General features: G+C 55.3%; 1 protein-coding gene across 1 annotated transcript in view; it reads left to right on the plus strand.

Annotated features, from left to right (window-relative positions):
- Positions 1–1,578: 1,578 nt before the first annotated feature.
- Positions 1,579–27,068, plus strand: part of CDHR2 (cadherin related family member 2) — a 34,546-nt gene continuing 9,056 nt past the window's right edge. Inside the window, exons 1-17 of the mRNA XM_053912537.2 lie at positions 1,579–1,709; positions 8,203–8,269; positions 8,520–8,591; positions 15,569–15,708; positions 15,853–15,906; positions 17,557–17,646; positions 19,015–19,104; positions 19,629–19,754; positions 19,837–19,983; positions 20,066–20,141; positions 20,232–20,347; positions 20,468–20,701; positions 21,993–22,148; positions 22,231–22,392; positions 22,668–22,729; positions 22,919–23,162; positions 25,174–25,413. Of these exons, the coding sequence (XP_053768512.1) occupies positions 8,218–8,269; positions 8,520–8,591; positions 15,569–15,708; positions 15,853–15,906; positions 17,557–17,646; positions 19,015–19,104; positions 19,629–19,754; positions 19,837–19,983; positions 20,066–20,141; positions 20,232–20,347; positions 20,468–20,701; positions 21,993–22,148; positions 22,231–22,392; positions 22,668–22,729; positions 22,919–23,162; positions 25,174–25,413 (2,061 nt within the window). The 5' untranslated portion in view covers positions 1,579–1,709; positions 8,203–8,217. The remainder of the gene's footprint in view (positions 1,710–8,202; positions 8,270–8,519; positions 8,592–15,568; positions 15,709–15,852; positions 15,907–17,556; positions 17,647–19,014; positions 19,105–19,628; positions 19,755–19,836; positions 19,984–20,065; positions 20,142–20,231; positions 20,348–20,467; positions 20,702–21,992; positions 22,149–22,230; positions 22,393–22,667; positions 22,730–22,918; positions 23,163–25,173; positions 25,414–27,068) is intronic.

Consider the following 27,068-nt stretch of genomic DNA (forward strand, 5'->3'; position numbering starts at 1 on the left):
TGCCTGCTAGGAAGCTTGTAATTCAATTCATGGCCCACCTCTGACAATTATCCAAAACTCAAAGGCAAATATTTAAATATTTTGTGGACTCTATTCAGGCCTAGATTCTCCTCACTTTTCTCACTCGTTTTCCTTTCATCCAGGTTTCTTCATCTTTTTCAGCTTGTAGCATTTAAACATTTTTTGTTTTTATTGTGGTAAAGTCCACATAACATAAAATTTACTGTCTTAACCATTTCACAGATACAGCTCAGTGGCATTAAATACTTTCACACTCTGGTGCAACCATCACCTCCATCCTCTTCACAACTGATTTCATCTTGCAAAACTGGAACTCTGCCCGTGAAACAGTAACTCCCCAGGCCCCTCCCCGCAGCCCCTGGCAACCGCCATTCCACTCCGTGTCTCCGTGGATTTGACCGCTGTCCATGCCTCGTGTAAGCGGACTCACACGGTATTTTTTGCTTAGTTCACTTAGCGCCATGTCCTCAGAGTTTGTCCACATTGTAGCACGTGTTGATTCTAGAGACAGAGAGAGAGACATCAACGTGAGAGAGAAACATTGTTCAGTTGCCTCCCGTCCACGCCCTGACCAGGGGTCGAACCCACAACCTTTTGGTGTACGGGATGATGCTCCAACCAACCAAGTTACCTGGCCAGGAAAGAATCTTCTGCCTTTTTAGGGTTGAATGACATTCCATCGTGTGGATGGACCACGTTTTGTTGACCCGTTACCTGTCGATGGACACTTGGCGTGCTTCCCCTTTTTAGCTGCTGTGAATAGTGCTGCTGTGAGTGTGGCTGTACAGGCCTGTTTGATCATCTCGTTTACATTTGGGAGGTTGGGGAACAAACATCCCTGTTAAAACTGGTGCCTGGTGTGTAGTAACTACCTGATCCAGATCTACTGAGGGTGTTCAGGCGTGGCCCCTGCCCCAGAGGAGGGGGTCACCCAGGGTTGAGGCGGGACAGTGGGCCTGTGCCCCGAGAAGCCGCAGGCTCAGTGTCCTGGGAGCCCCGGCCGACAGTGGGGGTGGGTTCCCTGCTACGTGCCAGGGCTGCAACTGGAACGGTATCTCCGTTATTATCCTCACAAGAATCCCGTGATGCAAGTAATAGTTTCTCCGAGTTACGGGTGCTGATGTCCCGGATCCTGCTGCAGAGACAGGTGGGCGAGGCCTTCCAGGGAGGGTCTTACCCTCAGGGGCCTCAGCAGCAACAGTACCCGCCCGAGCTAAGGCCGGCCTCACTCCTCTGTGGAAAGGTCGCTATTTTACTAGCTCCCACTCCTGACCTCACCCTCTCCCACCTTTTCCATAGGTCCCCTTGTTCTGAGGAGGGGACCAAGGGCCGGGATGTCACCCTGGACATCCACTGTCACCCTCCCCTCCTCCTGCCTGCCCCAGGGCTGGGCCTGGCTTGCCGCTGCCCCAGGCTTGGGCCCTGCAGGCCCTCTCTGCTGGGGTCTGGGCCTCCATCCCAGGAGCACCGCAGACCGTGGCCCAGGTTCCACCCTCCTGCCTGCTCCCAAGCTGTGGCCTCACCCTGGAGGAGCCTTCCTGGTCCTGGGAGGAGCGGCCTCCGTCAGGGTTAATGATTGCTCCGGGAGGAGCAGACGTAAGTCTCTGAGCCTCACTGAAGGCCCCAGAGGTGGCCACCTGTGCCTGCTGGTGAACATCCGTCACTTCCACGGCCCCTTGGGGGCACAGGTAGGGACCACTCAGCTTCACTGCAGCAGGGCATGGGGTCTTCTGGCAGATGTGGGGACCCAGGGGGATCACTGGGACCAAGGCGAGCTTTGGGGGTCCCACTGCAGCTGGGTGAGGGCATTGGGCGCAAGGAGAGAGCACAGGTCCAGGGACAAGTGGCCCGGAGTGAGTCCCAGCCTGGCCACCGGACCTCAGTGTCCCCAGCAGTGTGGGGCCTCTCCCCAGGGTTTGTGGAGGCTCCTTTTCTCCCCTTCCAAGGCCTTGGGTCATTTGGACCTGCTGAGAATTCCTCAGCAGGAAGATGGAGGAAGTCAGAGCCCCCAGGAGAGTGAGTGAATCCTCCTGGGCCCCTTTCACGTCGAGGGGATGACGTCATGGTAGCTGAGCCTGGGCACCGACCCGTCTGTCTGGGTTCAGATCCTAGCTCCATCCTGACCCCGGGTTGGCTTGGTGACTCTCCTGGGCCTCGGTTTCCTCATCTGTGGCATGGGGCTGGCGACAGTGCGGGCAGGAAGGTAGAGAGCCGCCAGCACACAGCTGCGCCTGTGGTCAGCGACCGGCTGCAGGGCCAGCTCAGCCAGCACTGGGAGTGTCTGTCTGGACTGCAGCAGACTAACCCCCACTGTGGGCTTATTCCCAGGCTGACAGGTGTCTTCGCCCCGGTGTGCCAGGGGGCCACGCAGCTGTGAGCTGGGCCAGGCCTGCAACTGTTCCCTGAGGCAGGGTCTGCTGGGCTGGGCACCAGGCACAAAGGTCAGGGCACAGTGGGAGCTGACTGATAGGGACAGGCCCTGACCAATGCGTGCACTCTGTGGCCCTTATCCTTGCCCCATTCCTCAGCAGGGACACAGGGTCAGGGCTTGCCCAGGGTGGCACAGCAAGTAAGTGAAATGCTGGGATCTGAACCCAGGACCACTTGGCTCCAGACCACTGTCTGCTGGTGAAGCAGCCTGGGGGATGGGCACTGGAGGGGCCCGTGGCAGGGAGCCCGGTGCCCTGGGGTCCACATCCTGGTGCCACGCTGGCTGTGCTGGTGTCTGCCCTGTGGGCACGGGTACGGCCCCTGTGAAGTCAAGTGGAGCCCAGACCGAGGCTAGCCCAGGGACTCCTGGTTGTGGAGCCAGGCTGGGTCTAGCCCTCCGCCCTGACTCTGGGCGTTGCTCTCTGAGCTCCTCTGAGCCTCAGTTTCCTCACTGGGACCTTGGAACGACCACTCCTACAACTGGGGAACGACTGTGGGAGGGACAGGAGGAAGCGGAAGTGAAAGTGGGCCGTGAGCTGCAGGTGTTGGTGGCAATGGCGGTGGAACCTGCCTGCTGGGGACCTGTGTGTAGGGAGGATTACTTCCCTCTCCAGCCCTTCTGAGAGCCCTGGGGAAGGCCAGGGGGCCCCACTTCCTGTGCCTCCAAATTCTAGAGAGTCTTAGAGCCATGAGCTGTTGAGAGCTGTGGGGATGCCTCCTCCCGTGGAGGCGGAGTCACTTCTGTGTCCTTTCTGATCTTTCTCCAAGCACTTTAATAAAAAAAAAAAATTATTGGGACTGCCCGCCAAGCTGGAGGCATAGGTAGACACACTGTGTCACCTCGCACAACCAAAAGAAGGACAACAACAAATTTAAAAACAAAAACCAACCAGAACTAACAGAAAATCGAACTGTATGGAAATCTGACAACCAAGGAGATAAAGAAAAAACATCCACCCAGATGGCAGGAGGGGCAGAGATGGGCAGCTGGGGTGGAGGGGACTTGTGGCAAGGTGGTGGCTGCTGGCCTGGGTGGTTCCACATTTGTGTGCGGATAAACTGGGAGGAACAACTGGGGAGAGACACAGACCATGCAACCAGGGCTCCAGAGCAGGGAAATAAAGCTTCAAAACTTCTGGTTATAAAAGTCCGTGGCTGTTGTGGCAGTGGGAGAAACTCCCAGTCTCACAGGAGAGTTGGTTGGAGAGACATACAGAGTCCTAGAATGTACACACACCCACCCACCCAGGAGTCAGCACCAGAAGGGCCCAGTTTGCTTGTGGGTAGTGGGGGAAGTGACTGAAAGCCGTCAGAGAGTGGAGCAAGTGGCACTATTCCCTCTCTGACCCTTCCCCCCCATACAGCGTCACAACCCAGCAACGTGGGTTACCCTGCCTGGCTTATACCTAAGGTTCTGCCCCTTACTACGTAATGGGTGTGCTGAGACAAAAAAAAAAAAAAAAAAGAGGCCCAATTGAAAGAACAGATCAAAGCTCCAGAAAAAATACAACTAAGTGATGAAGAGATAGCCAACCTATCAGATGCACAGTTCAAAACACTGGTAATCAGGAAGCTCACAGAAATGGTTGAGTATGGTCACAAAATAGAGGAAAAAGTGAAGGCTATGCTAAGTGAAATAAAGGAAAATGTACAGGGAACCAATAGTGACGGGAAGGAAACCAGGACTCAAATTAATGATTTGGACCAGAAGGAAGAAAGAAACACTCAACCAGAACAGCATGAAGAGACAGAATTCAAAAAAATGAGGAGAGGCTTAGGAACCTCCAGGACAACTTTAAACATTCCAACATTTGAATCGTAGGGGTGCCAGAAGGAGAAGAGGAAGAGCGAGAAATTGAAAACTTATTTGAAAACATAATGAAGAAGAACTTCCCCAATCTGGCAAAGGAAATAGACTTCCAGGAAGTCCAGGAAGCTCAGAGAGTCCCAAAGAAGTTGGACCCAAAGAAGCACAGATCAAGGCACATCATAATTACATTAGCCAAGATTAAAAATAAGGAGAGAACCTTAGAAGCAGCCAGAGAAAAGGAGACAGTTACTTACTTACAAAAGAGTGCCCATAAGACTGTCAGCTCATTTCTCAAAAGAAACCTTACAGGCAAGAAGGGGCTGGAAAGAAGTATTTCAAGTCATGAAAAGCAAGGACCTACATCCAAGATTGCTCTACCCAACAAAGCTATCATTTATAATGGAAGGGCAGATAAAGTGCTTCCCAGATAAGGTCAAGTTCAAGGAGTTCATCACCAAGCCCTTATTATGTGAAATATTAAAGGGAGTCAGCTAAGAAAAAGAAGATCAAAAACTATGAACAGTAAAATGACAACAAACTCACAACTATCAATAAGTGAACCTAAAAAACACAAAAACAAACTAAGCAAAGAACTAGAACAGGAACAGAATCACAGAAATGGAGATCACATGGAGGGTTATCAGCAGGGGAGTGGGAAGGGGAGGAGGGTGAATGAGAGGAAAAGGTAGAGAGAATAAGTAGCAAAAATGGTAGGTACAAAATAGACAGGGGGAGGATAAGAATAGTATGGGAAATAGAGAAGCCAAAGAACTTATGTGTACGACCCATGGACATGAACTAAGTGGGGGAGGATGCTGGAGAGAGTGGGGCGTAGGGCAGAGGGGAATAAAGGGGAGAAAAAAATGGGAGAATTGTAATAGCATAATCAATAAAATATACTTTAAAAATTACTTACCTATTTTTTCAAGGGGTAAATGCAGACAATTGTACTTGAACAACAATAAAATAATTTAAAAAATTATTTGCCTATTGTTAGAGAGAGGGAAAGGAGGGAGAAAGAGAAGGAGTAAAATATTGATTGGTTACACACCCCCAGCTGGGGACCTGGCCTGCAACCCAGGCATGTGCCCTACTTGGGACTCAGATATCTAACTGCTGGGGGGGGGGTGCCCCACCCACTGAGGCCCTTGGCACTGTTTGAGAGTAGGGACCAAGGGAGAGGGGAGGGAGCCGCAACTTCTACAATGTAGACAGTCCGTGTTGTTAGAAGGGAAACTGAGAGGCAGGCAGAGAGGAAGACACAGGAGCCCCAGGGGCTGGAGGGCCACGGGCATCCTTCACTACCAGGCCTGGGGGACGCACTGGCCTGGGCCCTGCCAAGGGCCACTCTGTTGTCAACGAAGAAATGTCCGGAGCTGGAGGCAATTGTCGTGAGTTGATTTGAGCCAAACCAACCACAATGGCCAGGAAGAAAGATCTCAATGGATTGAGAAAAGGCTCTGGAAAATGGCAGTGTTATCACGCACATTATACATCAGCACCCAAGGGGAAGACGTGAGGGGGTTACTCACGGATGAAACCCACCGGTGGTGGGGTAGGGGGGCGGGAGTAAGCAAAGGGGGGCTGGGACTGGAGAGTGAGACGGAGAGACACGTATCTGTCTTGCACTGGGGGGCACAGTGCAGGTAACGCTCACAGCACCTAGAGTCAGTGTGTGGGGAACAAGTTAACACCGAGGGCTTGGTGGTCTTGTGCTCTGGGGGGTGTCTGTGCCCCGAGGGGGTCTGGGAAATGGGGGTCACTCTGACATTCCAAAGGTCTGTTGTCACAGATGCAAAAAGACAACAGAGAGGCTCAGTTGAGGTAAACTGCAGACTGACCTTTGTCAGGGAAGATACCGGCCGAGGACGTGACTACCTGCTGCTGTGACCCCTCTTCAGTTAGGAGGTTTCAATCTCAGACCATCCTCCGCGGTGGCTACTTTGAGCTCTGAGACTGTGAGGCCACCACGCAGGCCCCATCCCCCCGCCCCCCACCTCGAGCTGGTCAGGTTCAGTGTGTGGCCCCTCTTTGTCCCCAGCGTTCACTTCTTGTTCATCGCGCCTGCTCTGTCCACTGCCTCTGCTGGGAGCTTAGGGGCCAGAGAAGGGGTCACTGCGGCCAACCTGCCCTGAGAGGACAGAGAGCCTTGGTGCACCAGAAGGCGAGGGGACAGCAGGGGGGACACACACTCAGATGCCGGGAGGAAGGACAGCAGAGGGTGTGGACGGGGCTGGGAGCATTCCATGCTGTCCACCGGAATGGCTTGTGTGGGAAGAGAGATGTGGAACCTGTGAGGACCTAGCCTGCCAGGCCAAGGGGCAGGAATCGTGTCTGGCCGCTGGTGGCCGCCGTGGCAGAGGCCTGAGCCTGGGGGTGGCTGTGCCCAGTGAGGTGGGAATGCTCGCCGGTGGCCAGGGCCCGCCTGTGCCTCCCCTGGCTCCCAGGCTCTGCTGTTTCTCAGGTGGCCACATTCAGAAGGTGACGTACTGAACCGCAGAACTTTGGCCTCATTAGGATCAGATGAGCAGACGGGTTTGCAGGCAGAGCAGGAAGGAGGAGCGGAAAGGAGCGTGGGCTGGGGGTCAGAGGGCTGGGGTCCTAGCTCAGCCCCCCCTCCAGCTTGGGGGCTTTAGGCAGGAGTGTTAGCTTCTCTGGGACTCAGGCATATGGGGGGGGTTGACACCCATCTCTTCCTTCCAGGGGGATGGTATGGACCAGACGCAGGGAAAGACTGTACCCATGCAAATGTACAGGATCACCATGCTGCTCTCAGTTAGGCTTCTTGAGGCCCTGTGGGAAGGGTAGGAGGGTAGTCGGAAGAAACCATGGTGAGCTGCATGAAGGAAGGGGGCCTGGAGGCCGAGGCCTCTGGGATCCTGCAGAATGAAGCTCCTGGCTGAGGCTATTCCCTGAGAGCCCTCCCCAGCGGCCCTGCTGGCCTGGGGGCATGTCTGCACTGAGGGAGGGAGACCAGAAGCCTAGGAGTGAGCACAGGCTTCCTGCTTTGGGTTGTGACAAGACTGAGTCCTGTCCCTTCCCCACCTGGACCTTGGTCTGCTGAGGACTAAACGGTGTGGGACAAAGTCCCAGCCACAGCAAGTAAGGCGCCAGCTCCCTGCTCCTCAGGGCTGGCCTGGGGGCAGGGTCTCCTGTCTCGCTGGCCGCACTGAGGTGAACTTTGTCACAGCAGGGGCACACCTTGCACACCTGCATACTCTGTAGCTAACTGTCCTGTGGCTGCTGACACACCTCTAAAGGAGGGGCCAAAGGAGAACAAAAGAGGTGGGGGGTCAGGCCCAAGGTCACACCACGAGAGGATGCCAGTGCTCACTGCAGCCAGCCATCGGTCACGTGCCCTGGATTTACTCACTCGGTGGACGCCAGCACCAAGCATCTCCACTGCCAGCCCTCCCCCCCCATCGCCACCGTCAGCTCCGTTGGCCTCCCCACCCTTGTCATCACAAACATCACCCACGTGTCTCTCCTTCCCTCGTCACCGCCACCATCACCGCTGCCATCCCCAACACCACCCCTACCCCAAGCCTGGACTGTTGCCCGCATCCCAGCTCCACCTCCATGACCAGCTCGAGGACCACCTCAGTCACCACACCTCATAGTTGTGGGACTAACAAGATGATGCTTCCAATGTGCGTGGATCAGTGCCTGCTACCCAGTGGGTTCTGAACTCTGGGGTCAAGTGCAAGGCCAGTCTCAGGCTGGGGCTCTGGACCAGGCTCAGCTACCCTGCTCATGGCCCAGTTCCCTCCGACTCCCTCTTACCCGGAGTACCTGGCAAACGGGTAGAGGATGACAGTGACCGGGGAGGACTGCTGAGTAGGGGTGATGGGTGGGCCTGGGCCCGACCCACGCCGATGGAGGTCTGCTGTGGGGGAGTCCTGGGCACTGGTGCCCCTTCCCTGATGCCTCTCTCTCCCCAGGTCCCTCTGGACGTGATGGCGCGGCTGTGGCTGTCCTGCCTATTGCTTCCTGCCCTACTCGTGTCTGGTGCGTGCCTCCCCTCCCCCACCAGAGCAACACTAATCTGGGGACCCTAGGCAGAACCTTCCAGAAGGGAGGGGCTCCCTCATCAGCAAACTCCCGGCTCCCATGACCAGCCCCCTGGTTGGCGGCCCTGGGGCGGGATCCAGAGCCAGCCGGGTGAGCTGCATGGAAGGTTGGCTGGTGGGGCTGGTGTGGGCTCCCGTGGGCCAGGCGAGGGCCAGGCTTCACATCCCAGGGCTCTGTGTCCCCACAGCGGCAGCCAATGTGGCCCCTAAGTTCCTGCCCAACATGACGAAAGTGACCCTGCCCGAGGACCTACCCCTGGGTGAGTAACTGTCCCTGTGCCCAGACTGTGCCAAGCCCTTCCCCCCAGCTCTGGGGCATGTTGTGGAACAGAGGTGGTCTGAACGAAGGTTGTTCCCGAGTTTGATTTTAGCCTGGCGGGCATTTGGGTCCAGGCCTTCCCTACTCACCTGAGAGCACGCCTCGCTTTCCCAGCCCCTCCCATCTTTCTGGCTTCCCCAAGGAAAAAGAATCCACTGGTCCCACCGTTTCTCTCACACACCTCTCTACTGGCTGATGTCCCTCCACCCCACTCTTCGTTTAAGCAAGGAGGGAGCAGGCTGTAGGCGCAGAGCGCCTCACCACACCTTCGGAAGCTGATACCTTCGCTCTGCTCTTACCGCCTTTGTCCAGTTCCCTGGGGTCTGTGGCCAGTGAGAGGGTTTTCCCTTGGCCAGCGACCTCATGCTTGTTTTTGGAATGAAAGCACGTACAGGAAGTAGTACGTTGTTTAAGGGGGGCCATGAATGATGAGATGTGGGTGTGGTCTAGGTCACACGAGCGCATCAGCGTGGGCGACCTTCGGGAAACGGCCTTTCAGGTGAAGCCACAGGGCTGGACACCACCTCCCCAATCGGTAGGCGTGGGCAGGGCCCACAGAGACGTGGGTGACTGTATTCAGGGGATGGAGGGTCAGCTGTGCCTGGTGGACCCCTGAAAGCAGAGGTGGAGGCGAGGTCAGGGTTTAGCATGCTCTGACATTGTGGTGCACAGGGGCAGGACGGAAGCTGTGGGGTCTCCGCTCCATCAGGGCGTTCCCTGCTCCGCCTTCCCCCGGGTGTGGCCTCCTGCACTTGGGGAGCTGGCTGCACCAACTGCAGCCAGCGGGAGAGAAAGGGCCCGGGGGCTCCTCCCTTGCTCCTGCGACCGACCGGCTGCAGGCTTTACACCCTTACGTCTGCTCCCACATCGAAGGCCGCACCTTAGTCATATGCCACACCTAGTGGCAAAGGGACTTGAGGAACGTGAACTTTATTCTGGTTGGCCGTGTGCTCTGCTCGAAATCCAGGGCTCTTATTAGTCTGAGGGAAAGGGGGTGTGGCTACTGAGGGAACGTTTTCAGTCCGCAGAGTCAGAATTGCGATCTCAGGCGCCCGAAGCTGCCGGATGAAAGCAGAGGCTGCATCGGAAAAGCCTCCTGCGCCCTGGGATTCCAGGATTCAAAAGCCTGGGTGTGGATCCAGGAGGAAAGGATGGGGCTGGGCATTGCAGCCACAAAGGCCACATCCATTTGGCTGTGGTTCCCAGGACTGCAAAGTCTACTAAGGGTTATATTAGTGAAGGATGAGAGCCAGGCCGAGGGAGGTGAGAGTCTCACTCATCACCCACTAGGAGGGCACAGGCCTCCCTGGATGCAGGGCTGAGGTCCACTATTTGATGTTTGTGAATGTTCTTTGTGGAGCAGAGAGGTAACCTGTACATGTTAATGGTATTTACATATATTTTCATAGCTGTTTGGTCGTGTGTAAACACACACACACACACACACACACACACATACCCCTCCTTCGAACAAATGTCACAAACACAGAAAACCCACATGCCCTCACGCTGTCTGTTCTCCGGCGTAACCCTTTCCTGTCTAAATCAAATGGCTCGAGTCCCCATCCCGGCTTCAGAGGCTGCCCTTGAGGGTGTTCTTTTTGGAAGTTGTGGTTTTACTACTGATTCTTCCCCCCCTCCGCGGCCAGCCCGGGCTTCCGTGAAGGCTTGGGGAGAAGGGAGAGGATTGTAGCTCGCACTGTCATCCAGGGAGTGTGCCCTGCAGGTCAGGTTCCCTGCCCACCCGCCTGCCTCCTCCCCTCCCCTCCCTGCCTGGCCCGGGGCTCCTACCCAGTACTCTGCCTTCAGCAGCCTCCCGGGAGCTAACCACCGCTTTATTGTTCAGAGCAAGGCATCTCCCTCCCTCTGGGCCAGACCCGATTGAGGGTCTTCGACTCTTAAGACACTACGGCCCCTCTAAACCAAGAGCAGTTTCTCCTTCCTGAGACAAGTCTGCAGCTCTCTTGCAATGTGAAAGCATTTCCAATCAGATTCCCCACTATCGAAATGGAGAGTGTTCCTACGAAACCTTTCCTAAAACCGAAATGGCATTTAAACAAAGAGGCCATTATCATTAGTTTACATGGAATATTTTTTGAGCATTCCCAGACCCAAAATTTAATGCACACAGTGTTTTTTTATTTCATTATCACGATCAGCATGTTTAATTACGTCCAGTTTTACACAAGCTCAGCACCTTTGGGAGCTCTCTCAGGCTTTTCTGATACCTCAGGACACCACTTGCTGATAGATGCACAGAGTAAACCGAGACAGAGCCCAGAGGCTCACAGACACGGTGCCAAGCTGGGGCCTGATGCTGATGTGGTTCCCAGGGAAGAGCTCGGGGGTGGGGCCGCACTGGCTGCAGGGGGCGCTGCCACTGTAAAGAGGGTGCAGAACAGATGCTGAATCCTATTTTTGCTTTTTACCTATTTTCTTTTTTTTTTAAAGATTTTTATTTATTTGTTTTTATTTATTTAAAGACAGGGGAAGGGAGGGAGAAAGAGAGGGACAGAAACATTATTGTGTGGTTGCCTCTCACGTGGCCCCCACTGGGGACCTGGCCTTGCAACCCAGGCATGTGCCCTGACTGGGAATTGAACCGGTGACCCTTTGGTTCACAGCCTGTGTTCAATCCACTGAGCTACACCAGCCAGGGCTAATTTTCTTTTTTAAGTATATTTCATTGATTATGGTATTACAGTTGTCCCATTTTTTTTTCATCTCTATCCCACCTCTATCCTGCAACTTCCTCCCACCATTATTTCCCCACTTAGTTCATGTCCATGGGTCGCACATGTAAGTTCTTTGGCTTCTCCATTTCCTATACTATTCTTAACCTCCCCCTGTCTATTTTCTACCTACCATTTATGCTTCTTATTCCCTGTACCTTTTCCCCCACTCTCAGCCCACCCCCCAACCACTGATAACCCTCCATGTGATCTCCATTTTGGTGTTTTTCTTCCTGTTCTAGTTCTTTGCTAGGCTTTTTTTTTTTTTTTAGGTTCAGTTGTTAATAGCTGTGAGTTTGTTGTCATTTTAGTGTTCATATTTTTTATCTTCTTTTTCTTAGATAAGTCCCTTTAACATTTCATATCATAAGGGCTTGGTGATGATGAACTCCTTTAACTTGACCTTATCTGGGAAGCACTTTATCTGCCCTTCCATTCTTAATGAAAGCTTTGCTGGATAGAGTCATCTTGGATGTAGGTCCTTGCCTTTCATGACTTGGAATACTTCTTGCCAGCCCCTTCTTGCCTGCAAGGTTTGTTTTGAGAAATCAGCTGACAGTCTTATGGGAACTCCTTTGTAGGTAACTGTCTCCTTTTCTCTGGCCGCTTTTAAGATTCTCTCCTCATATTTAATGTTCGCTAATGTAATTATGATGTGCCTTGGTGTGTTCCTCCTTGGGTCCAACTTCTTTGGGACTCTCTGAGCTTCCTGGACTTCCTGGAAGTCTATTTCCTTCTCCAGATTGGGGAAGTTCTTCATTATGTTTTCAAATAAGTTTTTTATTTCTTGCTCTTCCTCTTCTCCTTCTGGCACCCCTATGATTCGGATGTTGGAATGTTTAAAGTTGTCCTGGGGTTCCTAAGCCTCTCCTCATTTTTTTGAATTCTTGTTTCTTCATTCTGTTCTGGTTGAATGTTTATTTCTTCCTTCTGCTCCAAACCTTTGATTTGAGTCCTGGTTTCTTTCCCTTCACTGTTGGTTCCCTGCATATATTTTTTTTATTTGACTTTGCATAGCCTTCACTTCTTCCTTTATTTTGCATCTGTACTCAACCATTTCTGTGAGCATCCTGATCACCAATGTTTTGAACTGTGCATCTGACAGGTTGGCTATCTCTTCATCACTTAGTTGTTTTACTGGAGTTTTGATCTGTTCTTTCATTTGGGCCATATTTTTTATCTCGGTGCACCTGAAAAGGGGCAGGGCCTTAGGTATTCATCAGGGTTGGGCAATCCACTTCACTGCTTTGTTGTGGAGCTGTATGTGGGAGTGGAGTTAAAGAGGGAACAGTGCTGCTTGCTCCACTCTCTGCTGGCTTTCAGTCACTTCCCCCACTACCCGCAAGCAAATTGGGCCCTTCTGGTGCTGATTCGCAGGTGGGGGGTTTGTGCACATTGTAAAAACCCTGTGGGTCTCTCCAACAAACTCTCCTGTGAGGTTGGGAGTTTCTTCCACTGCTGCAACCCCCACAGATTTTTACAGCCAGAGGTTTTTGAGGCTTTATTTCCCTGTGCTGGAAACCTGGGTTGTGTGGCCTGTCTTGCTCCCCAGTTGATCCTCCCAGTTTATCTGCATTTGAATGTGGGATGGCTTGGTTGGCTAACCACTGCCTAGCTGCCTGGTCTGCTGCCTTGTTGCATGTCCTTTCCTCCCCGGCTGCCCGTCTCCGCCCCTCCTACAGGTCTGAATGAATGTTTCTTCTTTAATTCCTTGGTTTTTGGACTTCTCACACAGTTCAATTTTCTGTCAGTTCTGGTTGATTTTTGTTTTTAAATTTGTTGTTGTCCTTCTTTTGGTTGTGCGAGGAAGCAAAGTTTATTTACCGATGCCTCAATTTTGGCCGAGTTGCTTTTCACCTATTTTCATAGAAATGAAAACCCTTTTTGGATTTCTTTCAGTTGGCCAAAACTGGTACTAGTGTAGGTCTTTCATAAAAGCGAAGCAGCATAGGGCAAACTTTGGGCCCTGGAAGGTGTGGCTCAGTGGGTTGAGTGCTGGCCTGTGAACTGAAGGGTCACCTGTTCGATTCCCAGTCAGGGCACATGCTTGGGTTGTGGGCCAGATCCCCAGTAGGGGGCGCATGAGAAACAACTACACATTGATGGTTCTCTCCCTTTCTTTCTCCCTCCCTTCCCCAGTCTCTACTGAGTGGCGATCCCTGTGTAATACACGCACAGAAAAGCACACTGGACTCACACATAGCCACACTGGGAGCAGGACACGGGACGCTGCCAGCACCCCCAGTCCTCTCTCCTGCCCTGTCCTACACAAGCCCTGTGTTCCTGACAGTGACACTGTGCGATACTTAGTGCCATCAGACAGACTTTAAAAAAATTGATTCTAGAGAGAGAGGAAGGGAGGGAGAGAGAGGAAGGGAGGGAGAGAGAGGGGGAGGAACACCGATTGATTGTCTTTTGCACAAGCGGTCAGGTCTGGGGGCTGAACCTGCAACCCAGGCATGTACCCTGACCAGGAATCGAACTTGTGACATTTTGCTTTGTGATGCTCCAGCTGGGCCACACCGGCCAGGGCATCAGGCAGACTTTTTTAAAAGTCTAGAGTTATGGTGTTTTAAATGTCAAGTTGAGTTGAGTGACAAACATGTATCGTTCTTAATATACAAAGACCTCTACTCTATGTATTTTATTTGTGTAGCTCTTACTGATTTATTTGTTACACTTCATTTTTTCAGGCTGATTTTTTACAGTGCATTTCCTCTCTGATACATCATTCTGTGCCCATGAACAGATGTATACAGATGAGGATTCGCACACACCCACCACCACTCTTATGTCCTTAGGTGTGAGAGCCAGATCTGCGTGCATTTAGACATTTCTGAGTCAGGACATGCCTTATAATTGAGATGGTCACTTAACACAGAGCCACTTTTCCCACCAAAAGCATGATTACATCGACAGCGTGTCTTACCCCCAAGAAATCATAGTGCAGACATCAACATCTTTTTAGCAGAACACTGGCTCGGAGGTCTTCCTGGAGGAGGGGGGCTTGATGGGGAGATACTGTGACCAAGCTTTCCAAGGAGTTAATGAAAGAGCTAGGACTGTTTGATCAAAGGAAAGCAGGCTTGGGGCACGCTGCCAAGCCTGTCCCGGAAGGCTGTCGTGGGCCAGAGGAGGAGGTGGGCTGGCTCCCTGAGACCCTCAGGCTGGGGCCCACCGCCGCATGTGACCGCTGTGGCATTTTTGCCTTTGTGGGCCCCTTTTTGCAGAAAGTATATTAAAATTATATTTTGTGATTGCATTGGTGTGAAGATAAATATCATGCAGGCTGGATTACCATCATTTCTGCGTTCTGATTTTCAAAAAATATTAAACTCTCTTGTGTGCCCCTAAAAGTATCATGGGCCCTGGGCACCACACCCTGGAAGCCCGCGCTGGGGAGCTCTAGGGAAATACACGTGAGGCCACGGAGAAGGCCCTTGCTAATGGACAGCTGTCCAGCGGTGGAGGGGGGTGGCGGAGCACAGGTCGGATGCGTTCCAGGAGGTGAGGCTCCGGGAGCAGGTGTGGGTTTGAGGAGTCTGTAAAACGTTCCTTTCTGGCTAGAGAGAAGGTGACCTCAGGACTTTCTAGCCCCCCGCACTGGCACCCCTGCTCTGCCCCTGGCAGGGCAGGGGAGTGTGCTCTCTCGAGGCCTAGTGGAGAGCAGAGAGCGGGGCCCTGGAAGGCCAGCAGCAGGTGCTCTCGTGAGTGGAGTGTCCTGGCAACTTCTGGGCACGCTCCCAGGGTGGAGGGAAGACTTAGAGGGGCCCAGGCCCCTCCAGAGGGCCTTCAGCAACCCCCCCCCCCCCCGACACCCAGGGAGGCACTCGGTTGCTGCAGCTAGACACCTTAACTTCAACCCTCTTTGGTCTTCTCTCTAGAATTCCAGGAGGGCAGGTTCTGGGGCCGGGCCAGGGCAGGGGGAGGACCTTGGGTCACCACCCTCCCCAGCGCGCCCAGTGCGGATGGGGTCATTCTCCCAAAGGAGAGCAGGGTGCCATGACCAAAAGGCCCCTGAGTGGGTGCTAGGTAACAAAACCCAAACCCGACACCCATGACCACAGGGGCGAGAGCCCTGGGGGCTGGGAGGGCTCCAATTTCTGGGCGCAGAGAAGTCAGGCCCCTGAGGCCAGTCGTGAAGGAAGTACCTGTGGACCCTGGGCATTCTCTGCCCTGTCCCCAGGTGCTGAGGCCTTCTGGTTGGTAGCTGAGGACCCGGACCAGGACCCTCTGACCTATGGGATTAGTGGCCCCAATGCCTACTTCTTCAAGGTCACCTCAGCCACTGGGGAAGTGAAGTTGGCTAGCCTGCTGGACTATGAGGTAAAGGGCAGTGGCCCAGGAAGGCCCGGGAGGGGGATGGGGAGACGAGGGGGCCCTGGGAACCAGTGCTCCGGGGGGTGGGCGCTCGGGTTGCGCCCTGCCCTGGTTAGAGCTCACTGGGCCCCTTCTCTCTTCTCACTGCAGACGCTCTACCTTTTCTCAGTCGTCATCTCTGTGAGCGATGGTCACAACAGCCCAGTGAGTCGGCATGGGGCCGGGGCGGGGGGGGGGGCATCCAGGGACGGGGCTGGGGGACTGGGCCTGCTCCCAAAGGTGCTCCTGCCTGGGACCTGCCAGGAGGCTCCAGTCAACAACAACAACAGAATTAAAGTTCAGTGTGATCAGAATCCACTTGTCCACTCTCTGTTGCACGGTATCACCAAGATCTGAGTATGTATTGCTAAATCATTCTACTTATATAGGTATATTGTTTATATTATATTATATTATAATATATTATATTATAACTGGAGCTAATTATACTATCGATTAATGTGCATTTCAACAGAAAACAAATGGGCGACACTTCCCGACCCAACCCCCCTGAGAGGGCCACTTGCCACGCCTGTGGCTGAGTGTATCAGTGCCAGCACTCGTGTCTGTGAGGGCCACTGTGTCTTGTGCCCGTGAGAGCTGGGGGCTTTGTCTTCGTAACGTCCGTCTTCCCCAAACCCTGCCCATTTAAAAAAGTCACGTCAGCCACTTGGGTATTTGCAAACGCATCCTCCTCGTAAACATCTCGGCAGCTGCAGATAAAGGTCGAGCCCCCGCGGGCCACCCTGCCCGTCCCCCCACCCCCGCCTGGAGTGGCCACTGCCACCGTGCTCTTCCCTCTCCCTCCCGAGTGTGTGTGCACACACGCACACCCACAGCAGGCGGGTCGTAGTGTTCTGTGCATTTTCTGAAATCCCCATGGGATCCTACTGCATATAGTGTGTTTTTTTAAAAAGTTACATTTATTGATTTTAGAGAAAGGAAGGGAGAGAGAGAGAGATTTTTTGTTACACTTATTTATGCATTCATGGGTTGACTCTTCTATGTGTCCTGCCCGGGGATCGAACCGGCAACCTTCGCATATTGGGATGACGCTCTAATCACCTGAGCTACCCGGTCAAGGTGCACATATTGTCTGGAACTGCCATGTCCACTCAGCTCTCAGCTCTGGAGCCCATTCCATGTCTCTGCTGGAGTGCCCGTCTCTTTACTGTCTCGGTTCTAGCGTGCTGACCAGACACGGTGCTGGTCTGCTCTAACAGACATTGAGATGGTCCACGGCTGTACATGATGGCAAGCAAAGCTAAAATGCATATTCTTGTAACAGGACAGGCATATTTTAGATTTTTAAAAGTAACCTAGGGATAGCCCTGGCTGGGGTGGCTCAGTGGATTGAATGATGGCCTGCGAACCCAAAGGTCGCTGGTTCGATTCCCAGTCAGGCCACATGCCTGGGTTGCGGGCTGGGTCTCCAGTTCAGGGCACATGAGAGGCAACCGATCGATGTATCTTGCACATCATCGATGTTTCTCTCCCTCTCTTTCTCCATCCCTTCCCCTCTCTCTACAAATAAATACAATCTTTTAAAAAAGTGACCTAATGATGTCTGCAATTTACACTCAAATGGTTCAGAAAGAATCTACACTCAGATGTGAAAAGAGAGGGCGAGAAACCCGGATGAAGGGTATGCAGTTTTTCTGGCACCTGAACTTGTATCTAATAAAAGGTGGCCGCAAACATCGCCGACCTGTTTACCTGAGAAGCCGTGTCCGCTTGCTGTCCTGCCCTGATGCTCCTCACCTTGATTTCTCAGGAGCCCACCTTCTCTGGGCTCAGGGGGCTTTCTCCCCACAGGTGCAGAAGGACTTGCAGGTGATTGTGGAGGACAGAAACGACAACGCACCTGTTTTCCAGAACACCGATTTCTCCACCGCCATCAGTGAGGTAACACCTGCCTTCACAGGTGTATGGGGGAGGGACAGGTGTCCTAGAGGCTCTTCTCAGAGTGGGAGGGGCCAGACCTAGGCAGCAGGGGGTTGGGGTCGGAGAAAGCACCTGCTACAAGGAGCAGCTGCAGGTGCCCAGCCCCGGGGATGTAACCCCATGAACCAAAGGTAGAGCAACATTTGGAACCAAGCAGATGGCTTTGGAATTCTTTCAGTTAGAAAAGGAAAAAAAGAATTGATTTTCTTATGTATCAGAAAAATTTAGAGGTGTATCTAGATTCAGGCATGGCTGGGTCCAGGTTATTCAAACCACACCATCAAGAGGAGATTTCTCTCCACCTCTCGGCTCTGCTTCTCCTCTTGCCTCCATCCTGGGGTAGGTGGGCAGTTCTCGCTTGTGGTGACGAAAGTGTTCCCAGCAGCTCCAGGCCTGCTTCCTGCCAGCTTTGCAACTTCAGTGCAGACTGTCTCTTTCTCAGTGGTCCCAGCCAAAACCCCAGGGCTGACTCTCATTGGCCCATTTGGAGTCACGTGGATATGGAATGCTCTGATTGGCTAGGTCTGCATCAAGGGCCTCCCCCTGTAGTGAAGGAAGGCAGTCTCACTTGAACTTCGTGGGTGGGGAGAGGTTCCCCAGCAGGCCCTGAGCAGCAAACAATGCCACTCCCGAGCCTTCATCACCAAATAGCTTTGAAGATCCATGAGGTTAGGTCTCCACACAATGTCAGACATGAGGCTCTGATGGAGCCCTACTACGCGCCAGGCGCTGTCCACCATGCTGCGGACATCTGGTGAACAAGACAGCCCCCGTAGCCCACCCTCAGCACCTCACATTCTAGTCCAGAGCAGACACTAGTCAAGGACACATTAAATAAACAGCATTATTGCCAACGGTGTGAAGCTCCACGGAGCTCATAAAACAGGGCAAAGTTAGAGGAGGTGACGGGGGACGTGCTTCTCTGAGTAAGTGACATCTGAGCAGAGACCTACATGGCACAAAGAAGCTGGCTTCAGGATGCTCCAGAAAAGGATGTTCCAGGCAGGGGAACAGCAGGTGCAAAGGCTCTGAGATGGGGAAGCCAGGAAGCCAGTGTGGATGGAGGGTGGAGAGGGAGGGGCGGCGAGGTCAGAAAGGTGGGCAGTCGGGGTCCACAGGGCAAAGTGGGTCGTACTCTGAGAGGTGTGGGGAACCCCTGTGTTTGTAGCAGAAGGGCGCTGTAGTCTGGTTCGTGATGTCTGAGGATCTCTTTGCTGCCGTGTGGACGGAGGGACCGCTGGGAACACAGAAGCCCAGGGTGGGGGTGTGACGCACTCAGGCATGGAGGAGATGGATTGGCACTCATAGGTGACAAGTCCCTTGTTGCAGACTCTGCCGATCGGCTCGCCGGTGTTCTCGGTGCTGGCCACGGACAAAGACACGGGGTCTGCGGGTATGGTGCAGTACTCCATAGAGGAGGTGAGTGCGGTGTGGGCCCCGCCTCCCCTCCTGGCCACCAGGGGGCAGCGTCTCCCCGCACAACCGGCAGGGACCTGGAGGGCTGGGCCTCCCCCAACCCCCGCCTCCTTCATGGGCCCAGAGGCATAAGGAGGTACCTGTGGTGGAACAGGACCCTTCTCCCCACCCTCTTGTGCTGGGCACTGTCTGGGCCTTTTCCGAGTCCGTGCCACACCGCCTGGTGGAGGAAATCAAGGCCCAGAGAGGTCCAGGCTCTTGTCCAAGGTCTCTCAGACCATAAAGGTGTGACCCCAGTTCTCATGAAGACAGATCTGCTAGCTGTAGCTCCCTCTGTGAGCACCCACTACCTTCTTGTCACAGAACTTAGCGCGTTTGACCCTCCTTTCAACCCACTGAGCCCACTTCCCCGGGGAAACTGAGGCTTGGGGAGGTTAAGCGCCCTGGTGAGGTTCGACCACAGGTCTCTCAGAGCAGGTGCCAGGGCAGGGCCGTCGGGAGTCTGGCCTGCCTGTGCCCTGCCCCAGGTCATCCCAAGCACGGGGGACAGCAAGTACCTCTTCAGGATCCTGTCCAGTGGCTCTATCATTCTCAACGGCAGCCTCAGCTACAACAACAAGAGTGCCTTCTACCAGCTGAAACTGAAAGCCTGTGTGAGTGGGGGTGGGGGCGCAGGCACAGCTGGGGGCTGGGCAGGGACCGCAGCCCTCCCTCACGGTGGCTGCCTCCCCGCAGGACCTGGGCGGCATGTACAACAACAGCTTCGTCATCCAGTGCTCCTCCCCTGTCTTCCTGTCCATCTCTGTGGTCGACCAGCCGGACCTGGACCCCCAGTTTGTCAGGGAGTTCTACTCAGCCTCTGTGGCTGAGGACGCACCCCAGGTGTGCAGGGAACCAGGGTGGGAGGTCAAGGTGGAGAGGAGGTGGGGGAGAGGCCTGGGCCGCTGACCATGCCTCCTCCCAGGGAACCCCTGTGCTGAAGGTGGAGGCTGTGGACAGGGACAGAGGCATCAATGACGACGTGACCTACATCATCTCCAGTGAGAACAAGGGTGGCCGGATGGGGTGCGGAAGGGGCAGGGGCTCTGTCAGAGCTGCTGCAAGCAGCTGCTCCTGCCGCCTCTTGCCAGACTCCACTAGGCCGGGCTGGTTTGACATCGGGCCAGACGGGGTGATCAGTGTCAGCGGCGCCCTGGACCGGGAGCAGCTGCTGGAGGAGGACGAGGAGGTGCAGGTGCAGGTCACGGTGAGTGAGGCTCTTGCCGCCCCCATCCCGCCCCCACCTCTAAGCTCTGACCTTGGATCTCAGCTCTCTCTGAGCACTGGATCTCTGACCTCTGCCCTCTGGTCTCTGCCCCGCTGTCAGGCCACGGAGGTGCACCCCAACATCTATGGGCAGGAAGCCAAGGTGAGCATATGGGTCACGCTGAGGGTCACGGACGTCAATGACCACAAACCGGAGTTTTTCAACTGCAGTCTCCCGACCTGCACCTTCACCCCCCAAGAGGCCCAAGTCAGCTTCACCGGCTCTGTGGACGAGCACTCCTCCACCCGCATCCCCATCGACGGCCTCACCATGGCGGCCTACGACCCAGACAAGGCAGGCGCACCCCCTGGAGAGGGCACGGCAGGGGGGTGCTGGGAGACGGCTGGGGGAGGGAGGGTCCTCTGTGCGAGGCATGGGTGAGCGGAGTGTGGCAGTGGTGCCAATCATGAGTGGGGTGCTCTTTGGGAATGTTGAGGGGTGTTCACTGGTGGGTGGTCTTGTGTGAGGGGGAGCTGGTGGTGAACAGAAAGGGGGATGAATGGAGGTTGGTACTGGCAGCTGGTAATATTGGGTGGAATGCAGCCTTTGGTGGTGTTGAGGGGAGGGAGATGGTGGGAGCTGGTGAAGTTGAGGGGTGTTGGGAGAGGACTGGATATTGGGGGATGGGGGATGTGGCAGTGTGGAGCCCAGAGTGGCCTGAGTGAGTGTTAAGGTGCGGGGAGGGGGATGCTGGGTGGTGGGTGACTTGGATGGTGCTGAAAGATGACCAGCTATTGGCTGTATTTGGGGGTATTGAGTTGGTACAAGATGTGGAGGGGAGAGTGATGGTGGTGGTGGTAACTGGGTGTGTTGAGTTGGTTGTTGTCGCTCAGTGGAGTGGAGGGGGTGTGGGTAATGGGGTGACGCCGGGTGCTGGAGGTGCTGGTGCTGGGGTGGGTGGTGGACCAGCGTGAGTGGTGCCTGCAAAGGAAGGCTCATCGCAATGCTTCATGGGAGTGGGATGTGTGTGTCGGGCCTCTGCAGCCCGGACCTGGGGCCCATGGAACCCTAGAGAAGGTCTTCTTCTTCTTCTTCTTCCTCTTCCTCCTCTTCCTCCTCCTCCTCCTCCTCCCCTTTTTCTTCTTCTTCTTCTTCTTCTTCTTCTTCTTCTTCTTCTTCTTCTTCTTCTTCTTCTTCTTCTTCTTAAGATTGTATGTATTTATTTTTAGAGAGAGGGGAAGGGAGGTGGAAAGAGAAGGAGAGAAACACTGATGTGCAAGAGATACATAGTAGATCGGTTGCCTCTCACAAGCCCCAAGCTGGAGACCCGGCCTGCAACCCAGGCGTGTGCCCTGACCGGGAATTGAACTGGTGTCCTTTTGATTCACAGGCCAGTGCTCAGTCCACTGAGCCATACCAGCCAGGGAGAGAAGTCTGATGAGCCCCCATTTGCAGGGACTCGTGACCAGCCCAGTCTCTGAGAGCCCCCGTGCCTCAGTTTTCTGAGAGTCCCCCTTTCTTGGACCTCAGTGGGCAGGGTTTCCTAAGGCAGGAACCTGAGGCTGGGAACTTGGGCAAAGGTGTGTGTAGGAGCGGGTATATTGCAGTGGGTGGGGTCTCTAGACTACACAGCCCACCTCCACAGGGCAGCAACGGCACCTTCCTGCTGTCCCTGACGGGCCCCGACGAGGCAGCCTTCAGCGTCTCCCCCGGGAAGGCGTCGGGCTCCACAGACGTGCAGGTGCTGGTGAGGTCTCCGGCGCTGGTGGACTACGAGGAGAAGACAGTGATGGTGGTGCAGGTGCGGGGTGCCCAGGGGCCCAGGGAGTGTGGGCTATGGGGCACTCTGGTCCCAAGGCCACTGCCCCCTTCCTTGTCCTCAGGTTGTGGCCACCGACTCCATCAGTGGGGACTTGTCTGTGGCCTCGGTGACCATCCACCTCAGGGACATCAATGACCACAGGCCCACGTTCGCTCACAGCCAGTACAACCTCAGTGTCTTCGAGCACAGTGCTGTCGGCACAGTGGTGGCCAGCGACATCCACGTGAGTTATGGACGGGGTTGGGCCCGGCTGGGTTCCGCTGGGAGGGGCTGACTGGGGACTGTGGCCCTGCCCGGGCCTCCGTATCGTCTGCTGGCCTTGGGTCTCAGCAGGTGTGAGCGTGTGAGTGTGTATGGGCATGTTTGTGTGGGGGGGTATCTAGCGTGAATCTGTGTCGGGGCTTCTCCCTCTGTGCCAAGAAGCAGACCAGCCCGGCCCCAGCGACTGTGCAGCGGGCAGTTGCGAAGGGTGTGCCACGGTCTGTCTCTGCCTCACAGGCTTCTGACCCTGACACGGGCGAGGGGGGCCGTATCACCTACAGCCTGCTCCCAGGGACCGGGTGAGTAAGGCCCGGGGTGGGCGCACAGAGCAATCTCAGATAAAGGACGAGCAATGTTCTCTGCAGTGTGAGCAGGCTGCAGCTCTTTGACGGGAGGTGGCACGATACTTTTTGTTGCTTCGCTGAACTTCAAACTTCAGTTTGAAGCATCCTGTCTTCCTCTCTGCCCCATCTGGGCTCCCTGCACAGGGTGGGCATCTTTGCGGTGGACCCAGACTCAGGGGCGGTGACGGTGAGAAACAGCGAGCTGCTGGACCGGGAGAAGCAGGCCGTGTACTTCCTCACCATGCAGGCCACCGATGGCGGGGGCCTGTCGTCCTCTACCACGCTGAGGATCGAACTGCTGGACATCAATGACAACAAGCCGGTGGTCATCGGCTCCTACAACATCTTCGTCCAGGAGGAGAGCGGCAATGTCTCCGTGACCATCCAGGTACACGCCAGCCTGGACCTGGTGGGTGGGACGGGGGAAGGGAGCCAAGCCTGGCTCTGTAGTCAGGTTGGCTCCGGGCCAGCATTGGGGCTTTGCTGTGTGGCCCTGAGAAAGTCACTCAGCCTCTCTGGGCCTCCATTTCCTCTCCAGAAAATGAAGGCAATCAAATTGCTTACTCCCAACGTCATTGGGGAATAATGAGATAATGTATGTAAAGTGCTTGGCACAAAGCCTAGCACAGAGCAAGCCCAAAAAGGATATGGGTGGCTTAGATAAAGAGGAAGATAGCCCTGACTGGTGTGGCTCAGTGGGTTGGGCATCGTCTCCCAAAGCGAAAGGTCGCCGGTTCGATTCCTGGTCAGGGCACAGGTCTGGGTTGCAGGCCTGGTCCCCAACTGGGGAGTGGCAAGGGGCAGCCGATCAATGTTTCTCTCACACATCGATGTTTCTCTCCCTTTCTTTCTCCCTCTCTTCCCTTCTCTCTTAAAATAAATACATGCAATATTAAAAAGTAAGATAAAAGTATGGAAGAAAGAGAAAAAATAACGATGGTATTATTAAAGGGCACAAAGGTAGGTCTAGAACCCAAAGCCACACAATTGGCAGGAATGGGCTGAAAAACTCAGTTTTGAGCTTCCTAATGGCCAAGGCAAGAAAGGGCATGAGCGCAATGGCTGGGTTCACCAAGTCTGTGAGTAAAGCCCACTATTGGTTCCAAAGAAACAATGGAGGGAAGCGTCCCCCAGGTCACCTTTCAGGGTCTCCTGAGAAGCGGGTGAACAGGTCATCCCGTGGCCATGGAGCCCCCCCATCTCTCTGGGACTGTGGGCTCCCATCCCCGACCTCCTGACCGGCGTGTGAAGCCGATGCAGGCATGGTCCCCAGTCTCAGAAGAAAACTGAGGCTCGGGGAGGTTGAGAGGCTTTTCTGTCGTTGCACGGCCAGTAAAGGGAGCATGGGGCCAGAGGCCAGACCTCCTTTCCCTGGGACCTGGGCCTTGCCCCGCCCCCGCTCCTTGAAGCTCCTCAGCCTGGTCTGTGAGCTCCTAGGACCCAAAAACCCTTGGTGAAGTAGCCGTCCTGAGTTCAGAGTGCTGGGGGGCGAACAGAGGGGTCAGGCTTTGGGAGAAACCAGCTCTGGCTGCCTACGCAGGAGGCATTTGATAAACAAGATTCCAACAGAAGTGAAAGGAAAGAGCTGAAGGGGGGGCTGGGAAGGGGGCAAGGGGACAGACTTGGTTCCCAGTCAGAGTAGCCAGGCTTGGGATTCAAAACCACATTTGTTGAGCACCTACTACACACCAGGTGTCCTGAGACCCCAGGTGTCCTGACATGAATCCACCATAGTTCTGTCCCTGGACAGTCACCCAAGGGTGTCACCTGTGCTATGTGGAAGGTAATGCAGGGAACACGGAGGCCCAGGGGAGGCGCCAACCTGGCCTGGAGTCAGGCAGAAGAGGTGGGAAGGGCATTCAGGGTGCAGGGACAGCATGTGCCAAGGCCCCGTGGCAGGCAAGAACCTGGCTGGGGTGTTTCTTGTGCTGGACCGCCCAAGGGCAAACCAAGCAGGCGCTCAGGACCCCAGCACACACACAGGGACACACGCAGTCACCATGGGAAAAATCACAGTCTTGTTGGGCTCCACTCGTACACCCGTCAGACTTTGAATGTCTACAATACACCACCCTCTGACCCCTCCCCACTAGAATATCGGCTCCACAAGGGGACTGTCTGGACCCCGGCTCTATCCCTAAAACAGGGCTGGCACATTGTGGGCACACAGTAAACGCTTGTGGGCTCAATGAATGGCCCTCGCAGAAGCTCTTGCAAGCTGTTGCTCTGACCACCCCCATAGGTGGGAAACAGGCTGAGAGATTGGCCCACCTCCCACCGGCTTCAGGCCCAGTTGCTGCCCTCGGGGGCCAGCGTAGGAGGGGAGACAGAACTGCAGGGGTGTTCTTGGGGGCCGGGAGCACCCGCTGGCTGATGCCCAGCCCCGATGGTCTGTGCAGGCTCAGGACGATGACGAGCCGGGCAGTGATAACAGCCGCCTGCACTTCAGCCTGCTGCCCAGCACCTATAGCCGCAACTTCTCGGTGGGCCCGGACACGGGGCTACTCCGAAACCTGGGGCCTCTGGACAGAGAGGCCATCAGCCCCGCCCTGGAGGGCCGAATCGTGCTGACGGTGCGTGTGGCTGACCACGGCGTGCCCGTCCTCAGCACCGAGGTCAACGTCACCATCACGGTGGAGGTAAGGGCCAGCTTGGCCGGGGTGGGCCGTCAGGATGGGCTCTGTACTGGGGGGCTCCCAAGCCAGTGGCCAGCAAGCACCCCCCCCCCGCCCCCCCAGCCTGAGTTCCATTTCTGCCCTTTGCAGTATGGTGGGTAAGAGAGTTCCAGAGACAGGCCGATGGGTGCGAATCACCTCCCTGACTGCATGGCTCTGGTCCCTTGCTCGACCTCTCTGTGCCCTGGGGTTCCTCGTCTGGAAAACGGGGTGGAAATAACGTGAAGAGAGTTAGAGGATGGAAAGTGTTTTGCAGAGTGCCTGACCTGTGGAAGGCATCAGTGAACGTTAGGTCTACGCACCATCCATACATCTACCCGAACCCCTCCTCCCCTCCCCATTCAAGGTGAAAGCCAGCATTCCTAGTGTCTGCTGCGCACCTGGCCCTGCGGGCAAGCCGCGGTCATTACTGTTTCACTGATCAAGAAACCAAGGCACAGAGAGGTGGAGCAGCTTGCCTGGGGCCTCTGAATGGGGTTTCGAACCCCATCTGTCTGGTACCAAGGCTGCTCTCAGCCCACAAGTCACCTTCCTCTACAAAAGTATTGTGACAAAGTGCGTCTCTGCTGTGTCCACGATGCGGATGGGGCCCACTAGGGCTGTGCAGTGCGCCGGGGAGCCCGTGGCCCATTGGGTCGGGAAGGGCCGCTTCCCTGCACGGTGCAGGGTGACCCGCAGGGGAGACGGAGACGCAGAGGCTGAATCAGGGTGTGCCCCCTGCTGATCCTTGGGAGTGAGCCGCAGACAAGGAGGAAGGAAAGCAGCATCGCATTTCGTGAGCACACAGGTCCTTGCCGGCCTTGAGCTAGGCCTCCCCGCGGCCCTGTGAGTGAGCAGGGACCAGCAACTACAGCCCCATTCCACCCCGAGTCAGGAAGGCCGCGAGAGGGCAGCGGCCACATGCGCTGGGCCAGCCACGCTGTTTCTGAGAAATGACCGGGAGAAAAGGCGTCCGGTGGCGGGGGAGGGTGCTCTGTTTCTAAAGATGTGCAGTGTCCCGTTCCGTAGAAAATGCTGAAAGCTAAAGCAGGTGCCTGTGGGCCGCCTGGGGGGGCGGGCTGGAAAGGCCCAGGGCATCGCCAGCTCACCCCAGGGGCAGGGGCAGAGCGGCAGGCAGCACTGGCTGGGTGCTCTGACAACAGCGGCACCGCTCTGGGGGGGTGGGCAGGGCAGAGGGGAAAACAGAAAAGAGTGGGGACCGTGCCAGGTCTCCGTCCTGGCGTGCGCCGGAGCACAGAGGACAAGTGCCTGGCGTCACGGGGTCCCGGAGGGCAGGAGCGGACGAGGGGAAGCTTGGCTGCAGGGTCTCTGTGGAAACACAGTGGCATTGGTGCCCGCACGGGAAGTCCGAGAGATGGGACTCAAGCTGGGCCAGGCAGGGACATAGACGGGGGCTCGGAACCACCCTTCCGGAACACAGGGTCTAAGACAGCTCAGAGCTGCGGGCAGAGAGGTGGGGAGGAGGTGAGATGCCCTGAACGTGTATAGCGAACTTCGGGGGTCCCGCCGCAGGCGTCGGAGCCCCAGGTGTGAGACTGGGGCCCGTTCCATCCTCTCGAAGGCCACTTCCTCACCTGCCAAGTGGGCGGCACTGTCTGAGACCGCGGTCTGGCCTCGGT

Source organism: Desmodus rotundus, chromosome 10 (assembly GCF_022682495.2).
Source record: "Desmodus rotundus isolate HL8 chromosome 10, HLdesRot8A.1, whole genome shotgun sequence".
Lineage (NCBI taxonomy): Eukaryota > Metazoa > Chordata > Mammalia > Chiroptera > Phyllostomidae > Desmodus > Desmodus rotundus.